The following is a 23,323-nucleotide window of genomic DNA, read 5'->3' as shown; positions in this document are numbered from 1 at the left end:
AGATTCTCAGTCATCCAGATCATAGTTGTCCAAAAGGTGCTTTTTCAAGAGGCAGCTGGACTTTCTGGTTTTTCTTTGAAGATATTTCACTTCTCATCCAAGAAACATCTTCAGCTTTGACTGAATGGTGGGGAATGGAAAGTTTTCTACTCCCTGATGACAGCTGGTCATTTGCGTTCTTTTAGAGAGTCATTGAGGCCACCTGGAGGTTTATTTGTGTAGTCAGGGTTACCTGAGTAATGCAAATGGGTGTGGAGCCTTCTTGGAACTATTGAAAAGACTGTGTTGTAGACTGGAAATAGATGATGTGACATTCCTCCCTCTCTGTGTGGTAGATGATGTCTTTGACCCCTCTTTCAAATCAACAGTCTTTTCTGTCGAAAATGTGGACTTTACTGTCTTCAAAAGAGTGGCCTTTTCTCTTTTAAATGCAGCTAGACTGCTGGATCTTGTCCTATAATCAGTTTAGTTTCATTTAATGTTACAAACTTGCAACTTAAAGATGTTTGGAAAAAGATGGAAAGGAAAGGAAAGGAAAGGAAAGGAAAGGAAAGGAAAGGAAAGGAAAGGCATTTGCAGTGGTGTGGGCAGGGGTGGGTGGGAAGGCAAGGAGGGTTTGTTTCTCCCAATCTGCGCAAAAATGGAAGCAGTGCCCACAGAGACATTAAGGATTGAATGAAGCTTCTAGGGTTGAAGACTGAGGAGTTTTGAACCAAAGCTGAAAACCCAGATGCAGAGTCCAGAGTCCACAGATGAGTGTGAGAAGAGGAAGATGACATTACTTCCTCATACAGGAAGTGACCTCTACTGGCAATGGGCCAAACAGTATTTGCAGAATCTCCCCAGTTTGTTCCAGGATTCTGTAATAGTTTAGTTTCCAAAACATTAACATTTCCAATTGTACATGCCATGAATATAATCGCCATTATTTATTTATCATTACATCTCACTGGTATTAAGCTTGTTCACCTTTTTGAAATCCATGCGATTGTAATCTTTGAAAATCAAGTTTGTAAAGACATTGGAATTATAGCTGGTTCAGCACATCTTTAATTTTTCTGCTTATTTTGCCCTGAAGAGAAAAGCCCTTTTGTCTGTGAACTGAGACCACCAAAATATTTCATTATGTGGCACAATATTCTCCAAGTATTGATTTACGGACAACATCATCTTCTCAGAGATTTTTCCTTGGATGATGCTGTGTATGGTTAGCACCATACAAAAGCTACCCGTTGTTGATCCTTGAGAGAGAAGGCAAAGCAACTGACCTTCCTTCTTAATATTCCGGTTGTATTTTGAAGATACTGACTATTGTGACTCAGCTATATGCAAGGGTGGGGCCTAGCTGGTGTTTCTTAGAGATTATGTTACCCACGATACCCCCCTCTTTATTCTATCATTTTTGTTTCTTATATGGATGTACAGGAACAGGAACAAAAGTTTTGGGATCATTTCTAAAGAATATAGCAAGCCAAAAAAAAAATGACAGATAATGACAGGTGCACAAATGTAAGTAAACAAAACAAAACAAGACCTGCTTCTGAGTAAATTTATTTAGAAGGGTAAACAAAAAAAGTGTACTTTCTGTTTCACAAACTTGAAACTAACCAGAGAAAAACTACTATTTATTCCTTGTATTATCTCATGTTTTCAAATTGAAGTTGATTAAAATTGCTTCTTGATATAATTATTTTATGGAAAAGGCTGACAAAGTTAAGAATCAGAAATATTTGCATAGCCTGAAGTATTGTTCACTTGTGGGATTATTTAGGCTTCAGTGTAGCCAGGGAGAATCACAAAGTATGCATAGTTATCATAAACATTTAGAACTATAGATTTTGTAAAGTACTACTGGAACTAAATGAGAGTTTCTTATATGTGTGGGGATTAATACCCAGCATGATTTTATATACAGTATTTATGTATGAATAATTTGCATTTGTATAGGGAGGGAGTGTATAGAATAGACATACATCCCTAACACTTTTTCATGCAAAATACTTAGAAAGTATCTCTCCACACTGTGATCAGTGTTTTTCCATTGCTGAACAAGATCTTCAACAGAGTAATAAACAAGTTGAACAGAAAATGAGAAGGCGATTGTAATCTTGATTTACCAAACCTGTGGAATATAATTAGTCTGCAATGAAATTCTGTATATAAAATGTAGTATCACAGAAATTGCTCCACAGCTGCGGCCTAGATCACCTACGTTTCACTATATTCCAGCAAAGCACTTAAAAAATATAAGGGTTCTAATGATGTGATGAATAGCAGAGTGTTGAGTTTATTTAAGGTAGACTTCAATGAAATCCATTTCATAGAACTGAGCTGTCCTTCCATTTTCCTCTTTATTGCTGTGAATTTTCAGAAAAACAGGCAGAAAGGCATTGAAAGGCATTTACTGTTAGGAAAATAATCAGTGCATTAATAGGTTTGTAGGTTAATAATGAACATGTTTGTAATTGTTGCCTAGTTTTCTATGTTATTATGTACTATAGAATTCTAGAAATGGACACTGAATTCAGCCTGATGCCCCATGCAGGAATCCAAATTCAAGCCTTCCTTGTGGGATGGCTTTTTAGCCTCTCCTTGAATGTTAAGAAAGCTTAACAATTTTGTGGACTATTAGAGCTATTATCAAAGTGCTCTGAATCTTAGTAATTTTTTAATGTTATAAATGTCATCTTTAACCACATATTTAGAATGGTTTTTTTTAACCACATTCAGACAGAGAAGTATGTCGGTGACATTAAGGGTGGACTGAGGCCAACTATGAAAATCACTATCATGGGTATGATATATCCTAGTCCCAAAAGGTAAGTATATGACCCGCTATTTGAGCTGCAGTTAAATTGCCCATTAGGGCCAAAACACATTATTTGAAAGACAAGAAAGGCAGACTGGCTGTTGGATTCTCTGATAAAAAGATTCTTTCCCTGAGAACATAAAAAGAAATGTGGAATAAAAAGACATTTCTTATTCCTGAGCAAGGCATTTTATTTCAAACAATTAGTTTTTGTAATGTAATTTCCAAATTGAGGCCAGTGGGGGGTGGGGGTGGGAAAAAAGATGCATCCTGAATTGTAAATATTGCATTGAGTAGAAGATTGGATTAGATCAGAAGGTTCCAAATATTGAGAGACAATGTCGTCATTTGGGAAAGGTGTCCTGGGGACCATCAAATACATGTATAAATGAATTTTGCACTTACATGTTTTCCCCCTTTTTATTTTTCTCATTTTCTGAATTCTTCTGCCTTATTCGCTTTACATTAAAAAGACATTTTCATTCCTTCCTTCAATTTATATTTATGTAAATTTATATCCTCCAATTCATGACTTTTGGTGGTTCTCAACAATTAAAACACCACAAAAATGCATAACAATAAAAAACAACTGGCACATAATCAACAACAAAGGTAAAAACAGAACAGCCCACAATAAATCAACACAACCATTGAATAGGCTCTGCCACACATCAGGATCCCTGAGCTGGGTAACAAAACCAGGACGTTAAGGTCTTATAAAAGACCAGCAGGATCATTTTGTCAACTTTCACTTGAATTGGAATGACATTTTTTTAAAATGACATTCCATGGGTTAATAAGTTGAACAATGGCAGAATTCCTTTGTCACCCACACCTTTTTTGTCCATGGTGTCTGTTAATGTAATTGCCAGCATTTGTTTTTTTTCCCCATTTCCTCTAAACTATTTGTTTTTATTTCCTTAAACAATTTACAAATCATTGAGATTCTGGATGCATCTGAAACATTGTTTGATTTAAAATCTACCTGTATTTAGGCAACTCAAGGCAGTATACATAATGCTCTCCTATTTTTCCTACAACTACAACCCTGTAAGGTGAGTTGGGCTGAAAGTGTGATGAGCCCAAAGTTACTCAGCTGGTTTCTGTGCCAAAGGAAGGGCTAGAATTCATAGTCTCCTGGTTTCTTGTCCAGTGCCTTAATTTTACACAAACCATAACACTAGTTTTATATACAGTAGTTGTTTTTATATTAAAAATACATTATAATAATGTATTTTACTAATACATCCTAAGTCTTAGGATGCTGTGGATTTTGTTGGTTTTTCTACACCAGACTAACATAAGACCATTAGTTTTATTAGATCTGACTGGCAAGAATCCAGCTCCTTACCAGACAGCAGCAATGATTTAAAACAGTGCTTCTCAACCTATGATCTGCGAATGTTCGGAGTCTGCAAAGGCTTCAAGAAATGTTATGATTTAAATCTTGACTAAAGTCTTGGTTGGTTCGTGGCCAAGGTCCATGGGGGTCTGTGGTGAAGAAAAGGTTGAGAACTACTGATTTAAACCATTTGAAAAAACTTTGCTGTCTTCTAGCGATTATCTGGATTTTTGCGCCAAAGCCCACAAATACATGTTTTCAAAGGACATACTTCTGGTGGGTGTAACAGGTCAATTTATTTATTTTTAATCAAAAGGGGATTATTCCCTGCTTTTATTACATCAAAAATCAGATTTATATCACACTACACAAAATGACATCACCATCCCGTGTCTTTTATACCATTTGTTTGTATTGTGCAAATTGTAACCTGTCTGATTGATAGAATCATATGGATAATCCAAACAATGTTGCAAATAAATATGTAATGAGCTCTCTATTTTTGCCTTCCTCTTTATTTTTCATTTCCAGTACCTTGGTTTTTTTTTCCCCTATTTTTTTCCCAGCTATTTTCTTTTCATATTCACCCACAAGTTGCTTACTATTGCTTGGAGATTTTGATCTGGAAGCATTCATGCAAGACTTTGCTGATTAATCGTAATCATTTTTTGGCTATGAGTTTCATTCACTTTTAGTATTATACCAACAGGGCTGAGTTAGGAGAAATATAATTGATTTTTTTATTGCTGGTAGAGTACATCATATTTGCTACATATTGTGGAAATAAATGACTGTGCACATGGTTGGAAAACTTTTAAGGTGGAATTTCAAATTTTAATGGTTGGGAAGATGCTACTTCTTGTATAGCTTCTTATATTTGAGGGATTATTTTATTCCAGGGCAATTATGGTGTTTTATTGTAGAGATTGTTTTTAACATTTTGTACATCCCTTAAAGCCTGGTGATAATGGGTGTCATGGAATATTAGGAAGGAGAAAGAGAAGGAATAGCTCTTTATAAATCATGTGCTGTCATTTTGCATTGCTAAACTCTGTAGATCCTTAATGCAGGGGTCTCCAACCATGGCAACTTGAAGCCTGGCGGACTTCAATTTGCCAAGGTTGGAGACCCCTGAATTAATGCATATTACTTTCTTGTAGTTTTTCAGTGACTTTGCTTTGTGATCCGAAGGATGATCGCGCAACCAGGGATATTGGATTATTACTTGTAGTCAGCTTTAGTGAGAAATCCATTGTCCGGAATTCGCAAATTGCTGGGAAATGGGGCAAGGAGGAGAAGACAATTCCCTACTTTCCATTTACAGCAGAGGACTCATTTAAGGTAATCTCTCTATCTTTCTCTCTCTTACACACACACACACACACGCACACACACACACGCACACACACACACACACACACACACACACACAGAGTCTTAGGACTGTGTATAACTTTGGATTCAAAGATTCAAAGGCAAAAAGGTGACTTAGCATCAAACTTCAACTCTTTAAAGCAGCTGTATCTTTTCCTGTTATTGTGCCCTATGTATTCTGAAGACTCTTTGTATCTTCAGATTTGAAGTATTGCACATTCTAATAAGTTTATGCCTGGCAATCTATGTTACCTAGTTCCTGAGCGGTGTGGTGATCTAGAGGTGAAGATGTTTGCCTCCCACTCGGAAGGTTGAGAGTTGAGGCAGCGGGAGATGTTTATGAGGCACAAAGATAAAATATTTGCTGTGAACTCCACATAGGTGTCAGGAAGGGCATCTGACCAGAAGATGCTCAGCTCCATTCAGTCGCTCTGATTCCATCCTGAATAACAGGATTAAGGGGTTGTAAAAAGAAAAAAAATCTATATTACCTAATTCCCATTGTTAACTGACAATCCTCCAAATCTTCAACAGCAACATTCTCCAGCTCTTCAAATCGTTTGACATTTCACTCTACAAGAATTCTAATATCTATAAACCATGACAAAAATATTGACAAAAAAAGTGTGGTTCCAAGCTGCAGGAAGTTATATTGTAAGTCTCTCAGAGTTATTGGTTACGTGATGGGTGACAAATAAATTTTAAAACAAACAAAAGTTCCTCACCATCCTTTAACCTGGAGAGACTGAATTTGTGGCCCCATTCATACAAAACATTGCTTTCTACTTTACCTTCTACAGGAGCAAGAAGAAGAGAAACTAGACCGGCCTGTTGTTTGGGATAAACTGGTTGTCTTTAAGAATACTTGGTGCTGGTGCATTTGTATATATTGCCCAAATCTTATATCTTATAATTCACTAAATATTGAAATATTAATATTCTTGCTTGAAGTACCATGACATTTAACTATCTGCAAGGTGTTTGCATGCACAACTTTCCAACAATTTCTTTTGCCTTTTGTTCATTTTAAGATGGAACTTTTATGTGAACATCAGCAGATCCGAATCCTGCTCGACGGACGGCAGTTGTGTAGTTTCAGTCACCGCGTGCAGCCTGTGCAAAGGATGACTGTTCTGCAAATCTCAGGAGACCTCAAGCTTACCAAGGTGGCTTGAATAAAATAATAAATGCCCTTCCCAATGTTGAGCTACAACATTCAGCAGTCCTAGACAAAATGACTAACTGCAAAAGATCCTAAGAGTTTTAACTCAATGCCCAAAGGATCATAAATTTTTCATCTCTGTAATAAATAATCCCATATCATTACTGCTTTATGGCAAAAGTCCTTTTTGCATTTTCTTTTCTTTGCCTTTATGTGTGCCTTTTGCAATGTTGGTCTGTTACGTTTTCTTAGAATTCCACCCCCTCCCAAAATAATTTAAACATTGCTTTTTACTTTAGCTCAGGGTTCTGGGAGTCTTGCAGGTCTATTCTGTTCCATCTGATTGCAAGCTTTGGGATGAGAGAGCTGCAGGTGGACAGAGGTTTTATATTAATTTCTAAGAGGAAGACTATTATATGCATAAAGATGTTTTCAGCACATTTTTAAAAAAATTGTGAAGTAAGCTACACTATGTTCATTGGTGCTTGTCCCAGGGTAAATGTGTATGCTATGTTGAAAAAAATTGAAAATAAAATAATTGTGTGTAACTATCTCTGTTTTATTTAACTCAAAGCAGTAAGTTTCTCTTGCATTGAACTTCACGTCACTTTTCTCTCCAATTAAGATCAGAGCATTCTCTGAGCAAAAAACATTTGATTGGAGGAATAGATTCCAGTGCTGAATCAAGTTTGTGCTACAAGGATTAAACATTTTTATCCTATTGATGTTACTATCAATATACCAAAATGATTTTATACACACTTGTCCAATGAGAGCATCCTTTCCAGGCTCCTATTATCTTAAGAGGGATGCTTTCTTCCAACATTATCTATACATGGTTTTCTACACAAAATTCAATCACTCTTTCTCAGCCTTTCCTATTTTACAAGGTTATTACCAAGAGGGGCATGGAAAAAGAATGTGGGTATTGTCTCAAGCTCCCATACAAAAGGCAGAATATAAATCACATAAAAATAAACAAGCATTTAGTTGTTATAAAAAATGCAACTTCCATCTTGTGAAGATGTAGCATTTTCCCAGAGAATTCTATATTCTGGAACATTTGACCCAGCTTTGAGGTGTACCTGTCCAACTTTTTAACCTAGCACTGCTCAGGATGCCTTCACTTAATGTGACCGCAGAGTCCCCAAATGGTTATTTTTTTAAAAAAGAAATTTTAGGAAGCTAAGGAATACAAGAGTAAAAAAAATGGTTTATTTTTAAAATAAAAATATGAACATTTAAATCACTACTCAGTGTTTACATTCATGCAGGATCATATACAATGAATGGAATTGGAATTGGAATTGGGGGGTGGGGGGAGAATGAAACTTGGCGGCATCTAGAGTCCACCATCTTGGTGTTAATGGTAAAAATATAACTGATCTTTCCAACAATTCTAAGTATTCCAATACCAGTTTTAAGTAAAATCTGAACTTATGCTCAGATTATATATATGCATTATATTTAAGACATTTTTCCTCTTCCACTCCCACCGTATGAGAACAGCAGCCAGCACATGAGACTTTTCATATTGCCATGCCAGTGTTTTTAATAGAAATGTCCCTTTTCCAAGGAACTCAATGTAGCACCTGATAGCTGTTCAGTTCGTCTTTATTTTTTTCATTACAGGAATCCTGTAGGGCAGGGTCAGACTGACAAGATAATTGATTTAAAGTTATGCTGGGCCTGGCTAGGAACAGGAGGCAAACAGCAAACTTTGTTCTCTCAGGAAATCTAGGGCACGATGAGTTAGAAGCCCATGGCAATATTAATATGGTGAATTTGTTCCTGTCTTCAAAATGTAAATACTAAGCAGCAACATTCTTGGTCTTCACCTTCTCAAATAATGCTGTGATCCCTGATGCTTCCCACAAGTTAAATCGAAGAGAAAAGAGGCCCTGCAAGTATGACATCTAAAGATATACAGTAGATCATTAAGGAATTTGCACAAAATCGTTTTGAAAGAGACAGATTTGGTTCCAGAATGCTGGTTCCAGATTAGTTTCTCTTCCGCAGCCAATTTAGTTCTATTTCTGTTGGGGGTTCCGGACAGCATATTCCAAACTGCAGAATAGTGCAGGCAATCAACAGGTCATATTGTCAGAATTTATGGAACTTCTGATGAAGTGGATGTGTCATAATATGCTTCCTTGCTTCAGAGAAAAAGCCTAAATATAGCAGATCTGTCAGGTACTAACTATGCCAGGCTAAAACAACTCAGCCAGCAATCTCAAAAGGAAAAAAAGAACCCAGCTCCTTTTTATGTCCTTGTATTAAACTGTCCCATAAATGCAACTTGGATACATCTCCTATGTTAGTGGCTTGATTGCCTCAATCCAATTAGCTCTTTCTGCCTTGGACCTAGCTTGTATGTAATAGTGAATGTCATTCTTCGTGATAATTTTGAAGAGGTTGCCTTGCACATTTCCTTTTACTCCTGCAAAAGAAAAGAAAACAGTCGTTTAATAGGACATGCAGATCGTGTTCAACTTACAGCCATTCATTTAGTGATTGTTCGAAATTACAACACTGAAAAAAGTGACATTGACTATTTTTCAAACTTATGACCCTTACACGGGGAAGCCAGGTTCACTTAAAACTGTGTTATACTTTAACATTTGCAGTGATTCACTTAACAAGGGTGACACGACGGGTCATAAAATGGGGCACAATTAACAACTATCTCGCTTAGCAACAGAAACCTTGGACTCAATTATGGCCATAAGTGATGACTATCTGTAGAGAGAGCCAGTTTGGTGCAGCGGTTAAGGCATCAGGCTAGAAACGGGGAGACCATGAGTTCCAGTCTTGCCTGAGGCAAAAAGCCAGCCGGGTAAACCTGGACCAGTCACTCTCTCTCACCTCTAGGAAGGAGACAATGGCAAACCACTTCTGAAAATCCAGGAAAACTATGAGGATTTTTCCAGGTACTTGCTGGGATTAAAAAAAAAATTACGCAAAAGCACCCCCCACACACACACAAAAAAAGACAAAAAACTGCTGAAGTACCAGTAATCTCTCAGAGGGAGAATGTCAGAATAAGATATTGTAGAAGACACACCGAACCTGCTTTTCCATTCTGCATTACATGAACTTTGCTTAAGTCATATATAAAAGGCTTTCAAAAGTGAGGCAAAGGGTCCATTTGAGCAACTAAGTGGTACTTCTTTTTGGAATCTATTTTATTCTACCTGGGAATTAAGGTAGCTTAAGTTTTTCATTTCTGAAGAGAAACCATAGCCATTTTTTGCCACTGTGATTGTCCTCTCCTAAGCAATCCTGGTGAACTTTGAGTTAAAGAAAGGTGGAGGGAGGGTTTTCCCCTTTTGGACAGCGACTTTTGCTACAACTTTAAGAAAGGTGTGCCTTTGTTCGTGCATAATATGGCTAAAACGAGAGGGAGTCGGGGTGTGGAGCACCCATATTTTGCGCACCCTCCCCCACTTCTTCTAAGAACTGGCCCTAGCAGAAGATCCAATGCATTGGATGGGCTCTAGCAGCTCTTTATCACAAGCATTCCTTAGCAGAAATAGGCCTTGCTAGGTGATAAAAGGAGTTGCTGGTAAAATCCTGATGCCATTTGCTCTCCTGTGTTTTGTGCTTGTCCTCTATTGTGTTACACATGGTCTGGAAATGAGACAAGGGCAGATGAAGGAGGATGGGGGGTAATATGGGCTGCTTCCAATGCCCCTGGAAATAATGAATGAAGGACCATTCTAATCTTTATCAATGAACAAAAAAGAAAGGAAGCTATCAAAATAACAGTAAGACTGGATGTTGCAAGGTAATAACTTGCCTGTTGGGACTCCATTGTCTTCCAGTGCTGAAACAAGACAACCACGGAGAGAAAATCCCCCAACGGGTTTGTTATCTTCCTATAGGAGGAAAAAAAAGAGTGGACCGATGTGAGTAAAGCAAATAATCAAAATGTTACATTCCATTCAACAAATTTGACCCAAGCAAGGAAAGTTTTGCTTGAATCTGCCTCTATTTAAGGAGATGATCTGTGGTCCTTTCCCAATTGTTGACTGTAGTAGGTATCTAAAAAGGCAGTGGTAATGTGGATATGTTTGCATGACATGATAAACCATGGTGATGTGGACACTGCCTTATAAGCACTGCCACATGTGATTCAGGATATCTTAAAGTGGTTCTCATTGTCAACTGAAACTGAAACTGAAACACAACGACAATGTTTTGTCTCAGATTTTAGTTTCCACAAACTGAGCAGCAGCAGATTGGCATGACACATTCGGCCTTAAATATAATCTCCACAGTTGATTAAAAGGTTTAGACAATCTGGGGATTAAATAGCACTTTTACAAACACTTTACACTGCCTGAAGGCACTCCTATGCCGCCAACAATTCTATTTGTTTTTTCAGTCCTTTAAAAAGCAGTCTGAAGACAGTCTGGACTTAACTTCTCTTCTGCTGACTCACAACACTGAGAACCAGTAGCAAAGAATCACAGCCATGCCCTGAACCATCACAATGGTTCTGGAGAAAGAAACATTCTTACCACTGTTGAAAGGTGTCAAAATGCCTTTCTTTCAAGGATTCGATTTTCCCGCTGGGAGAGCTCCGGCACAAGAATACGGACAACGGCTTGAAAGCTGGATCTTTTTATTTTTCAGGAAGGCAGAGAACAGCGAGAAGTCTGCGTTCCTGGGCTAGCTAGCTTCTTATGGTAAGTCCCTGGTTTTTTATACCCTTTTCTCCCTTTGTAAGTTGATTTTGTGTGAGTGTTTGTATTTGTGCCTAATGTTTCAAATCCTGTTTGAGTTTGTCTTTATTTCCGTCAGAGGGCAAACTCCGCGGGGTGCAGAAGGCAAACTCCGCGGGGTGGCCAGATTGTATTATTGGTTTTCTGTAATCTCTTTTAGCTTTAAGATAGTTTTTCATATTTGTTCTGTGGCAATCTCCTGTCTGTCCCTTTTGTAATTTATATTTTGTGTCTTTTGTCTGTTTTGCTTATTTGGTATGTCCTGTGTTTGTAAGAGTTTTCTAAATTATCTTTTGTTTCCTTTTCCTATTTATCTAGTTTTCTTAATTACTTAGGCTTTTGTCTATAGGGATTCTTTAATACTTTTTATTTGATTCCTTTTCCTGTGTAAGTTTGTTTTCTGGCTGACCTGATGTTCCTTTTGGGCTTTTCCTGTTTTTTTGTGTGACACTACTACCTTTGTGAAATTCCCTTTCCACACCACCTATGCACAAGGAAATGTTTAAAATCTCTTCGGTTCCTCTCCCCATCTTGATGTGTTATGTAGCCATTTTGTCACAAGCAAAAGCTCAGAGTGGTTTATGGGTGGGACTGTATTTTTGTTCAAAAGAGTGTAAGGGCCAGCTGATAGTTAGGAACTAGGAGTTGGGATAAGGTCAGACTTCCTACAAAACGGTCTCTTCACAACTTTAGGAGAGTTGGAAGATTTAAAAGCTAGGACTACAGTAAACCTTGTAAATGAGCACAACTGAGACAAGCAACTCTGTCACTAAGCCATGACACATCGTGAGACATCATGTTTCACACTGGCTTCAAACACACAGTTGAGTTCGCCCAGATCTCAAACACAAGCAGCATAGAATTACAGATTATAGGAAATGACTTGAGATCTAACCAGAATCCTCAAATGGCGCTGATAAAATAAACACAGTTTGCTTATTTTAAAACATTTATACAACTGCCCATCTTATATCGAACTCAGGGTGGCTCCCAATCAGCAAAATCTTCCTAGCACTTCTTCCTAACGAAATGGTTGAATAACAATGTCGAACTCTAAGCTGAGTAGTATTAAAAAATCATTTTATATAAAATCTATTTTTCTTCTGAATTGATTTTCATTCTCTAAGTAGAGTAAAAAAAAAAAGAGGACAGGATTCCTATATGTATCATATTTGCATGGGGAGGGGGAAACCTTCAGCAGTATGTATCTTGCTGAAATTCCATAATGTAACTTGTCCCATCTCCAAACCCAAATGTGTTCTTTTTCAATGACAGAAAACAATAACCACAAGGTATATCCGTTCCCAAAGCAAATGTGCTGTATTAAGCTATTATTTTTTAGATTCTGTATTTAATTGGCACATTGACTTAAAACTAATATGGAAATGAACCACAGCACAGTACAAGTTACTCAAGAAGTATTGTGGGCCATTTAGGATCCAGTGTGAAGAGATGTCAAGGAATCCCGCCCCAACCTTACTGAAATACATGCAGAATTCATTCCTCCTACCCATCAGCAACAGTGTTAAGGCATTTGGGAGGGGGAACATTCCCCAAGGGCACCCCTGTAGGGAGTTTTGAAGATTGCAATGCCATTGTCTCACCTTTGTGGGGTCATAATAATGTAAGAAAGCAGGATCAGACCTCAGGACAAAGCGCCTGACTTTCCAGTTCTTTCTTTTGTGTCCCTGAAAGTTGGAAAATAAAGTTAATTTTCTTTCTCCAAAACACAGCTCTCTTGTAATTGTCAATAGTAGAGAATGAATGTGACATTATCTGTTTACTCCAGGGGTGGGATTCTACCAGTTCGGACAGGTTCTATAGAACTGGTTGTTATGATTCTGCACAGTTCGGAGAACTGGCAAGTCATGCCCTTGACTGGCCCTGCCCCTCTCTGCCCAGTCAGTCCTTATCGCATATGCGCAACATTGTGCGCATGCCTGACATTGCTGACTGCGTTCTTCGTCTTCACTCCTTAAGGTATTTTTTCCCCTCCCGATGATCAGCTGTTCCTATGATCAGCTGTGCCGGGATTCCCTTCACTTACTCACTGCTTCACCCAGGAGGCTTCCCTGAGGCCCAGGAAGGCAAAAAATGGAGGTGGGCGTAGCACTGGTGCCAAAAAAAAAAAAAAGGGAGAGCCACACCCACCCAGTCACATGGCCACACCCATCTAGCCATGCCCACAGAACTGGTTGTTACAAAATTTGAATCCCACCCCTGGTTTACTCCCTTTTATCACTGCATAAGCAGCCACAGGTGGAAAGACAAACTAAAGGATAGTTCAGGTAGTCCTCATTTAATAACCGTTCGTTCAGGCACTGTTTGAAATTATGATGACGCTGAACAAATGATCCTTGTGCTCCAGAGTTACAGCTGTTGAAGAGCTCCTGTGGTCATGGGATAAAAAATTCAGGCACTTGGCAACCGTCTCTTGCATTTGAAACCTCAGGATGCGCTTCAACAAGCCCCACCGACCTATCTCCCCCCACCCCATCTAGGTCCTTTTGCTGGCCTGCACTCCATGGTCCTTACCCTCATGTCCCTAACTGATTTTCAATATCTTCTTACATCTGCTGCTAACAAAGCACACCTGGACTGACTGTGAGGCAGCTGTTGGCACTCAGGGCCTTCTTCTTGAGGTTAGGTGTAGCACAAGTTACCTTGTGAGACCACAAGAAGGTGGTGAAGGTCAGTTAGGGGCAGTAGACCACAGTTGATCTACTGATTTTATTATTACTGAGAAGCTGCCATAAATGAAATGGTTAGAAATATTTGTATATGTAAATGTGTGAGGAAACACTATAGTCCTCCAAGTTGTTTGAATGAGCATAGTTCAGGGGTTCCTAAAATTTTCAAGTCCCCAAACCAATGGCCGAATTCACAATAAGACTAGATTTTATTTAATTATATTTAACAACAAAATTAAATATCATTAAATAAGATTGCTCTCTAGCCATTCTCTACTTGAATAATTTCCCTCTACCTGTCATATTATAAATTACAATTTGTAAATAAATTTTACTGGTTTGTGAGGGCCACTCCCTAAGCTTTCAGAAGTAATGTGTGATCCAATGGCCTGCCTTCTGGTGTAGATTGTGCTGCGTAGAAATTTTGCCATGGCAAAAACAAGATAATGATGCTTGGCTGTCACTTTCTGTATCAAACTGAGAGGAAAACTATGTGTTCATTAAGTCACATATTGTGGTTAGAAGATTGCTTCTATTTATTCTCTATTTCTAACACTTCCTTTTTAACAGAAACTTAGCGGGCAGAGTTTCAATTAGTTACCATCTAAGTCTAGTTCATGTGTTAGTTAATTTGCTAACAGTACATTAATTAAATTGTGGTGATTTTCTATTAAAATGCCATTTTATTTCAAAAAGAGCTTTAGAAGATACCAATAAAATATTGCCTCATCCCCATCCCGTGATTATCTTGAGATTCTAAAGTCATGGTTACCTGTTTTATCAAAAAGCCTTGCTTTAAAATTGTGCCACTCAGTTCAAGTATGTTAATATTGAGCTGTTCTTTAGTATTGATTTTTTTCTTATAGCTTTCAGCCTGCAGTAAAAACAAAAGCATTGAATTATGTTACTAAAGAGTCAGTACAAGTTTTGCAAATTCTGATTTCATTCTTTAGCGTGATTGATTTTCATTCATTTTTACAAGCTTTGATCTCCAAGCTATTCTCCTTTTCCTTCTCCTCCTCCTCAGCCATTTTAATTATTTTTCATAGTACAGTCTGGGAAATTAAAATGGCAGGCAAATCCAGAGCTGGCCATTGGCTGCTGTTGCTATTTTTATCCAAAGGTAAGAAGATAGTTTATTAATATAAGTTGGTGCCTACCAGGAGCAACTTTGCAGTGCTTAATTGTTTTCCTAAAGCACATCCTGACCAGCAATCACAGTAACAAAAATGCACAGTCCAAGGACTTTCAGTGCTTTTATCTAAGATTACGGTATTAATTGGACTTTGCATAGGTGTGAACAAGCCTACACAGTAAGACTTCAATGTAAATATAACCCTGGAGAACACTGTTCACAAAGATGTTTGTGAGCAGTGTTCTCCAGGGTTATATTTACACCCAAATCTATCTAGGCTTGTTCACACCTATGCAAAGTCCAATTAATATCATAATCTTAGATAAAAGCATTGAAAGCTTTAGAAAGTACAAGTTATTTATCAAAATTTTATCATTTGTTTGCCTACTTTTTTTTCCTATTTGACTCAGTGGTGAGATTCAATATTTTTTACTATCGTGGCAGGGGAATGATACTGTAAAATCCCCAGTCAGAGGTGATATTTGCCCGTTCTCTGAACTACTCAAAATTTCCGCTACCAGTTCTCCAGAACTGGTCAGAACCTTTAACAGATAACAGATAATCAGAGTTGGAAGGGACCTTGTAGGTCATCTAGTCCAAATGGTGTAGGGGAGTCCCTACACCATTTCTGACAAATGGCAGTCCAATCTCTTCTTGAAAGTCTCAAGTGATGGCACTCCCGCAACTTCCGAGGGCAAGCTGTTCCATTGGTTGATTGTTCTCACTGTCAGAAAGTTTCTCTTTATTTCCAGGTTAAATCTCTCCTTGTTCAGTTTCCATCCATTATTCCTTGTCTGGCCTACAGGCACTTTAGAAAATAGCTTGACCCCTTCCTCTCTGTGGCAGCCCCTCAATATTGGAAGACTGCTATCATGTCTCCCCTGGTCCTTCTCTTCACTAGACTAGCCAAGCCCAGTTCCTGTAACCGTTCTTCATATGTTTTAGTCTCCAGCCCCCTAATCATCCTGGTTGCTCTTCTCTGTACTTTTTCTAGAGCCTCAACATCTTTTTTGTAATGTGGTGAACAAAACTGGGTGCAGTACTCTAGGTGTGGTCTTACTAAGGCTTTATAGAGTGGTATTAATACCTCACTTGATCTTGACTGTATCCCTCTGTTAATACAATTTAGGATTGCATTAGCTTTTTGGGCTGCTGCTGCACACTGCTGGCTCATATTTAGCTGGTTGTCCACTAAGACTCCAAGACTGAATACCTGCTGAATAATCACCTCTTATTTGACCGTACAAAGTAAATTAATACAGCTAACTTTTGAACCTCATCTGTATACAGGAGGAGATTCAGCTTTCAGAGTTTGCACCACTTACAAATGCATACAAGGCAGTAGAGTCATCTAAAAATTGCTCAGTCAAATCTCCATTCCTTATGGCTTCAATGCTGCGGACTCCCACTGGCTTAATGAAATTTTCATCCATCAACACAGACGCCAGCGTGACTGCTTCAAGCCGGGAAGCTGCAAAGCTATTGGAAATCAACCAATCCACCAGTATGGAGCCTGAAAGGAAGAAATGGAGTTAATCAGACAAACAATATCTACTGTTATCTTATCTCCAAGACAAGTAGAAAGGGAGACAGCAATACTATGTCCTTCTGATAAATTTAAAAAATTATCATTAAGTCATTTTGAAGAAACCTTTCTGAATAAATTCAACTACATTCTTCCTGAAAAAGGTAGATTGAAGCAACAGTGAGGATATACTGCATGGTTACTGCCAACATACATTCCCCAATAAATGGTTTAAAAAAATACAGAAGGAGGTATAAAGCAGACACTCTTAAGATTAACTTCTGGGTCCATTGTTCAAAAATATCCTTCAGTATGTCCACAGTTAAAATATGTTGCTCCATTCTGTATTAATAAGTTGAATTTTAATGTTCTCCTTTGTTATTTTTAATTCCTTCTAGTTCTCTTTAGTATCCAATTTTTAAAGTCTCATGTTTTTTTTAAATTAAAATACAAAAACATTTTTCCCATGGGAGGATTCTTATTTCAAATTTATATGGATCCATAGTCCAGTTGTAATTTTCCAAAAGCAAAGTATTGGAAAACATCACCTTTTTTCTGTTTATTAAAAAAAGTTGTTTTAGGAAAAAAGAATTCCTTAAACTCTATTCAAAACTTCTTTTGCTAAGTACTGAAGCAAAAATCATCCATTTTTTTCAGATTTTTCAATCCAAAAGTTCCTAATAGCTGAAACAAGAAATCTCTGAAAGTGATTAGAAGAGGATGTTTGTAAACTCAGCATTCTTCTGAAGAGACAGGCTCTGGTTTGACCAAGATGGCTGTTTTCTCATCTTCTAGAGATCTAAACCCACCATTGTGTTGCAACCTACTCATAGGGAACAAGTGTATAGAGTATGTATGTGCAATCTCAAGTCTTCTTTGTGTCCAGAGAAAAATTATGAAGAGCAGGTCTATTTGCTGACTCTTCTTTCTGCCATGGTTGTTGGATCCACACTTACTGGAGCTGTCTTCAGTTCTCCATTTTTTTCCACAGAAGGTCCTAGAGAGTTTCATAACTGATTAGGGAGATGAATCTGAATCTGTCAGATTTAATTTAGGCCTCTACCCATTAACATACTTGCCCTGGTTAGCTTCATATTCTAAAGCATATTTCCATGCAATTTCTGAAATGAGCCATCTTTTGGGGTGTGGGGGGGTTTGCAAGCAGTGGAACAAAAGACATTGAAAATGCATTCCCTTTTATTTTTCACACATCTGATAATTAAAACAAGTTCTGAAAAAGTTTTCTGGTAGAAAATGTGTCTGTAGAGGAGCATAATGAAGAACAAAATTGGTGACATGTGTACCTGTAAAGCTTTCTTTATACAAGCTGCCTTGTCTGGTGCTGGGCGTTATCTTGATTCCGCTGCTGTTATCATACATTTTGTCCACAATATGACTGGAAGAAAAAAAAATCAAGAGAGGGTCAATGATAAATAAACAGAAGAACCAGTTTTGTGAATGTACCCACATTCCACTGTTTTCAGCTAATAGCATGTTTTCAATCCAAAAATACTCAGAACATGTTTGGAATCCAGTTCTGCTTACATGCAAGTAGAATTTGTCAATTTCTTCCAAGGGATGGCCATCCTCTATTGCCAGTAGCCATTATTTGTGCTTCATTACATTGCATCACAAAATGTTATGATATAGTATGGAAGACTAGGCTGGATTTATAAATGAGTGGTGTTGAGTTCCAGAGGAAAGGCATCAGAAAATGTTTAGTGTATGTAAAGGAAATTTTGTGTACATGCACAGAGGAGGTGACAAACATAGCCTTTCAGATGTGGATGAGCTACAATATTAAGCATCCCTTGCCATTGGCTCGGAAGCCTAGTGTTGCAGAGATGGTTGGGCCAGTGACAAGAACTACCGGCTTCTCATTCCTGACATACAGAAAACAGTGCTTGTTGTTTTCAGTTGAAAGCAGCAGCATGCAAAAACAGACCGAGAACTTATTTACCACATACTTCAAACTGATGTTCGCAGGAAGTTTGAAGGAGTTTCTCATGAGATGAAGTTGCTGAACTTGCACTGGATTGCCAGCATGAATAGCACCTGTGATATCCAAAGCCCAAATGTCACGCTCTTCTCGAGAGCAACAGTCAAGGAAATAGTCTGTGTTGGTTTTTGTCCTTAGCTTAATAACTAACTGCAAGAGAACAGCACAAGAAGCAGGGTTTATAGGAATAGCCATAAAAGGACAGTGCCTTACAGCACACATCTATTTGACCCCAACTTAGAGTTACGTTTCATTGCTAAAGCAAGACATTCCCCGTTAAATAAATTAGCCAAATGAGCAAGAGACAGATAATACTAATACTAAAAAACAGATGGGATCCCATGCATTCCAAGATCAGTAGGCTGAAAAGCTCATCAGATTCAAGGAACATCATTAGCTTAACATACAATTTTTGGTATAGCTTTCAGTTGAATCTGAATGAGAAAATTATTTTCAATCATTCTTTCCCTGCTCCTGATTTGCAGCCTTGAAAACAGTTCCTGCTAGACTATTGAACATTTATCAGGTCGTCTACCTATATCTTCCATCTTACTAAATCAGAAAATGCAACCCTTATTAACCAACAGATCTGCAATATGCAGGAACTGCAGGGAAGCAACACAACAAGCCTAAACTAATAGACAACAGCTAGACTTTTGTGGCTTGGGAGAGGACTGTACATTAAAATTGGATTAGGTTAATTGGTTAGATTAGGTCAACTAGATTAGGCCATCAAATCAAATCACCTGAGTTAGTGTGAAACCCTAAATTAAGGCACATCATGACTAAAGAGTGATTGGCTACATTGACTGGATTCATTAGGTCAGAATGATAGCATACAGTAATAGAATTGGAAGTGCTCGCTGGGGGAAAATCCCAGTTAAGGCATCCACAGAGAGGTAGATGTCTGGCCCCTGCTTCAGCACATCCAGTAAAAGAGTTCAGTCTTGCTGTGAGTAACTGGTTTCCCAGTTGAATTATTCCAACCATTAGAATTTTTTCCCCTGACTTGCCCATTCCCTGTTTTTTCCCCTTCTGTAATATATACACCTTCTTGGAGCTATGTAAGTCAAAATAGAGCTATGAACTTTTTGGGAGTCCTCTTTGAAAAGAAAGCAGCTTTCTCAGAATATTATGCCAATTCATTTACAAAACCTAGATTGTTCTCTTCCCTCATTGCTTTTTCTCATTTTAAAGTCAACACAGTATATAGTAAGGGAACTAAGCAAAGAATCCAACATGGGGCTTACCGGCCTGTTCTCATATTCCAAACATGGGCAGGTAATCGTACAGCCGTCCAGAAAAATCCTTCCCTTGGGAGTCGGCTCCTGTTTTCCTCCCACCACTTTGTAATAGAGCAGCTTGTCCTGGAGAAGAACAAACCACCTTGCTTTCCAGTTGGGGACAACGTGACCCTGCAAACAATAAAAACAAAAACGAAAAATAGTGGTTTCTGAAGCTGCTCAAAAGAAGCTCTACTTGCTAGGCTAATTACACGAAGCAACACGTTTATTCATTCCGACTCATAATTTATTGCATTAATACACTTCTGATTGATAGAACTTTGAACAAAATCCTAGCCACCAGGGTTATTTAAATTTATTTAAATTTAAAATTATTTAAATTTTCCCCTTATGCTTCCATTTAAAATAACCCATGGGTGCAATATGAGATCTGTTTTTTGAGCAGAATACCGATGCATAAAAGTAATTACAATGTTCATTAAAACCATAGCATGAATGTGAGTGGGTCAATATTGCCCCACTCACATTTACAATCCATACCACTATTTTTCTTTTGTAATGCCTTCAAGTCAAGTCTTGATTCCAGGTTACTGTCTGCACAAGTCCCTGCAGTTTTCTTGGCAACTGCATTTTTTAAAGGAATAGTATGCTATGTCCTTCTTCCTAGCGCTCTGTGTGTCTGACTCAAAGACAAGCAGTCAGCTTCCTGCCTACGACGAGTCTAGAACTTACGGTCTCCCGTTTTTCAGTCTTGCACCTTTAACCACTATACCCAACTGTGTCTCTACTGTTACAGGTGATACATATTATAATAAAAGCTAAAATATTTTGAATAATAGAGGTATTGCATTCTGAAACAAAAAAATAACATCCAGCCTATATTCACTGGAAATTAGGTGGAGATGTGTTTAATCTGTTAAAAAATACTTTCAGATAAAATGTGAAATTGATAGTGAAATTGCCCCACCCTCTTCATGGAATTTTACTAAGAGTCCAGATGGTAATATTGTTCATGGTATTAGCCTGCATTTCCTCATTGTTTTTCAAACTGCAACCGGACAAAAATCCCAAACTCTCTCCTTGTAAAAAGTATATTATATCTTATTTCTCCTCAAAAATCTGGACAGCAATAAGACTGGGTGTTTCTCTTTCTCTGTTTCTTGATGTGCATTTCCTTCAGAACTTCTAGGAAAGCGTGAAAGGTGCTGAAGACAGGAGAGAAAGGAATTGCTTTGGAAGCAGAAATGGAAAATAAACGAAGTGAGAAAGGAGTGGCGCCTTCAGACCCTCATCCACCATTATCAGGAACAGCTCCTCCCATGGTACTTTAGGCATGCATTTTCCTGTATATACTTGTTGAAAAATTGCACTTTTGTCCTGGTACATGTTCTGCATTATATAACTACCCTTCCTCATTCACAAGACTGCCGACAGAATCGTCATACATTTTCTTTTTCTTTTACAAGAAATATCTATTTCAAGGAAAGAAAGCATGGCTATCTGAGGTCCATTTGATTGAAGCCCTTTTAATTCTCACTGGATGATTTATGGCTGAAAACCATGTAGCAGTGGGAAAAGCCATCCTGTTTATGAATAGATCACAGTGTTGTTTGGATTTTCCATAAAGTCCTGAGAAATCATTAAATTCTTACAATATACTGCCATGTGTGATTTCAGAGAAGCCTTCTATTGTATAATCATTCTGTCTAGCCGACAGAATTTTATTTTGAGGTGGAATGTGTTTTGGCACAGATCATCCTTCAGATGTAACCTTTTTTTAATTTTCTTTTTTCTTTTCTCAAAAAGCTGTTATGGATAAAAAAAAATGCTATAACTCTTCCGTATCTCTCATTTGGTAGCACTAGGCACCATTTTCACAGTTCAAAATGTAGGAATCAAAAAGCTGCTACAGTGGAAAACTGTTTTCATGCCAGAAATCAATTATGACAAAATCTCATAAAATGCCATTATTGAAAGTATCTCTCAGGAGATTCAATTGAAGATCTCAAAGTGACTATTTGGGGAGGGGGGAATGAGACTTTAAGCAAAGAGTTGCAGAATTATCATATACCAAAAGTTTTCAGGTTAACTTAAAAGATCTCAACAAATGCAACACACTTTTAATACATTACAATTATTAACTGATTAGGTGTTTTTGATCAGTCTCTTGTGTAATCTTCATGTGCATAACCAACCTTGCCTTCCCCCTCCAACTCATTCCATCATTCTAATATAAATCCTATATCAGTTTAGTTGCACTTTGCATTTGTTGAAGTGAGCTGACAAAAGTTTGCCTTCTATAAAAGATGTTAGCTGGAAAACATGTTACCACACTCTTTTGAATTTTAGCTACCAAAGATCAACACAGCTGTCCTCCTATCACACCTACTGAAAAGATGGAAATATGTACTGAGCTTCAAACAGATCATCAAAATACTTGCTACATCATGCCCATTGGAGATTAAAACAAAAACCCAGGATATTCAAAAAAAAAATATGTTACACTTCTGAAAATGTACAAATCAACTGAACATCGCTTACAATGGATCTACAATAATTCAAAAGCTGCAAGCCAAAGGCCATCCATCTAGAGGCAGCCTAAGAACATGAATTTGAAAAAGGAGGCAAGGCTACAAATGAAATTAGAACTGTGACATAGAAGAGATCAATTTTGTAAGACATGTTATCCCAGTTCAGTCGCTTCATCTTTGACCATGGGAGTTCTTCTAGGGAGCATTTTGTTATTTCTAAAATTTACAACCTTTTTTTTCCTAGTCAGTTGAAGATTACTATTTGTAATCATTTAAAAATAATAAATATTATTATTAAAGAAGATGTAATAATTAAGCCTCCCAGTTAGAGGTGAGTGGGAAGAAGTCTTACCTTTTTAACTAGAAAGCCCTCCTTCAGGATCCCCCTCCCTTCCTCCATGGTGGGCAAGAGAAGAATGTGTGCCTGTTGAGAATCTTGCAGACAGCTGCAAACCGGTTCTTCTGAAAGTGAGGTTTTAAGAGGCAGGCTGCCTTTCTTCACCCCCACTCCAGAGTGACGTCTGGTCCCCTCCCTGCTCAAGGTAGAGAAAGCAAACACTGAGCTGGCAATGAGAGAGCACCTGTCCTTATGGTGAACAAGGTCGCTCCTATTTGCAGTTGTAAAGGCTCAAACTGACTGAGTGCCTCAGGTGATATGAATCAGCCATTTGATTACACATCACAGGAAGACATTCCTGTAGTATGTAGAAGCCAAGAACATACCGGGGGCTACAACGTTTTGCTTACTGGGAGTTTCCAAAGTTAGATATACAGTAAAATGTCTG

At 38.0% G+C, this 23,323-nt stretch overlaps 2 protein-coding genes across 2 annotated transcripts; one reads left to right on the top strand and one right to left on the bottom strand.

Annotated features, from left to right (window-relative positions):
• The first annotated feature begins 1,359 nt into the window (after positions 1 to 1,359).
• Positions 1,360 to 7,235, top strand: LOC113441502 (galectin-related protein A-like). The gene is made up of 4 exons (XM_026708552.2): positions 1,360 to 1,509; positions 2,731 to 2,819; positions 5,312 to 5,492; positions 6,557 to 7,235. Exons 1-4 carry the CDS (start codon positions 1,483 to 1,485, stop codon positions 6,698 to 6,700), a joined length of 441 nt encoding a protein of 146 aa, XP_026564337.1. The 5' UTR covers positions 1,360 to 1,482; the 3' UTR covers positions 6,701 to 7,235.
• Positions 7,236 to 7,880: 645 nt separating this feature from the next.
• PLEK2 (pleckstrin 2) lies at positions 7,881 to 23,049 on the bottom strand. Its single transcript, XM_026708500.2, has 9 exons — positions 22,891 to 23,049; positions 20,014 to 20,178; positions 18,732 to 18,913; positions 18,069 to 18,160; positions 16,565 to 16,752; positions 14,877 to 14,978; positions 13,019 to 13,102; positions 10,487 to 10,565; positions 7,881 to 9,127 (listed from the first exon to the last, which is right to left on the bottom strand). Exons 1-9 carry the CDS (start codon positions 22,936 to 22,938, stop codon positions 9,000 to 9,002), a joined length of 1,068 nt encoding a protein of 355 aa, XP_026564285.1. The 5' UTR covers positions 22,939 to 23,049; the 3' UTR covers positions 7,881 to 8,999.
• Between the last annotated feature and the right edge of the window lie 274 nt (positions 23,050 to 23,323).

Source organism: Pseudonaja textilis, chromosome 1 (assembly GCF_049901715.1).
Source record: "Pseudonaja textilis isolate UNSWEBS1 chromosome 1, rPseTex1.2, whole genome shotgun sequence".
Taxonomy (NCBI): Eukaryota; Metazoa; Chordata; class Lepidosauria; order Squamata; family Elapidae; genus Pseudonaja; species Pseudonaja textilis.
This window is presented reverse-complemented; position numbering and strand designations above follow the sequence as displayed.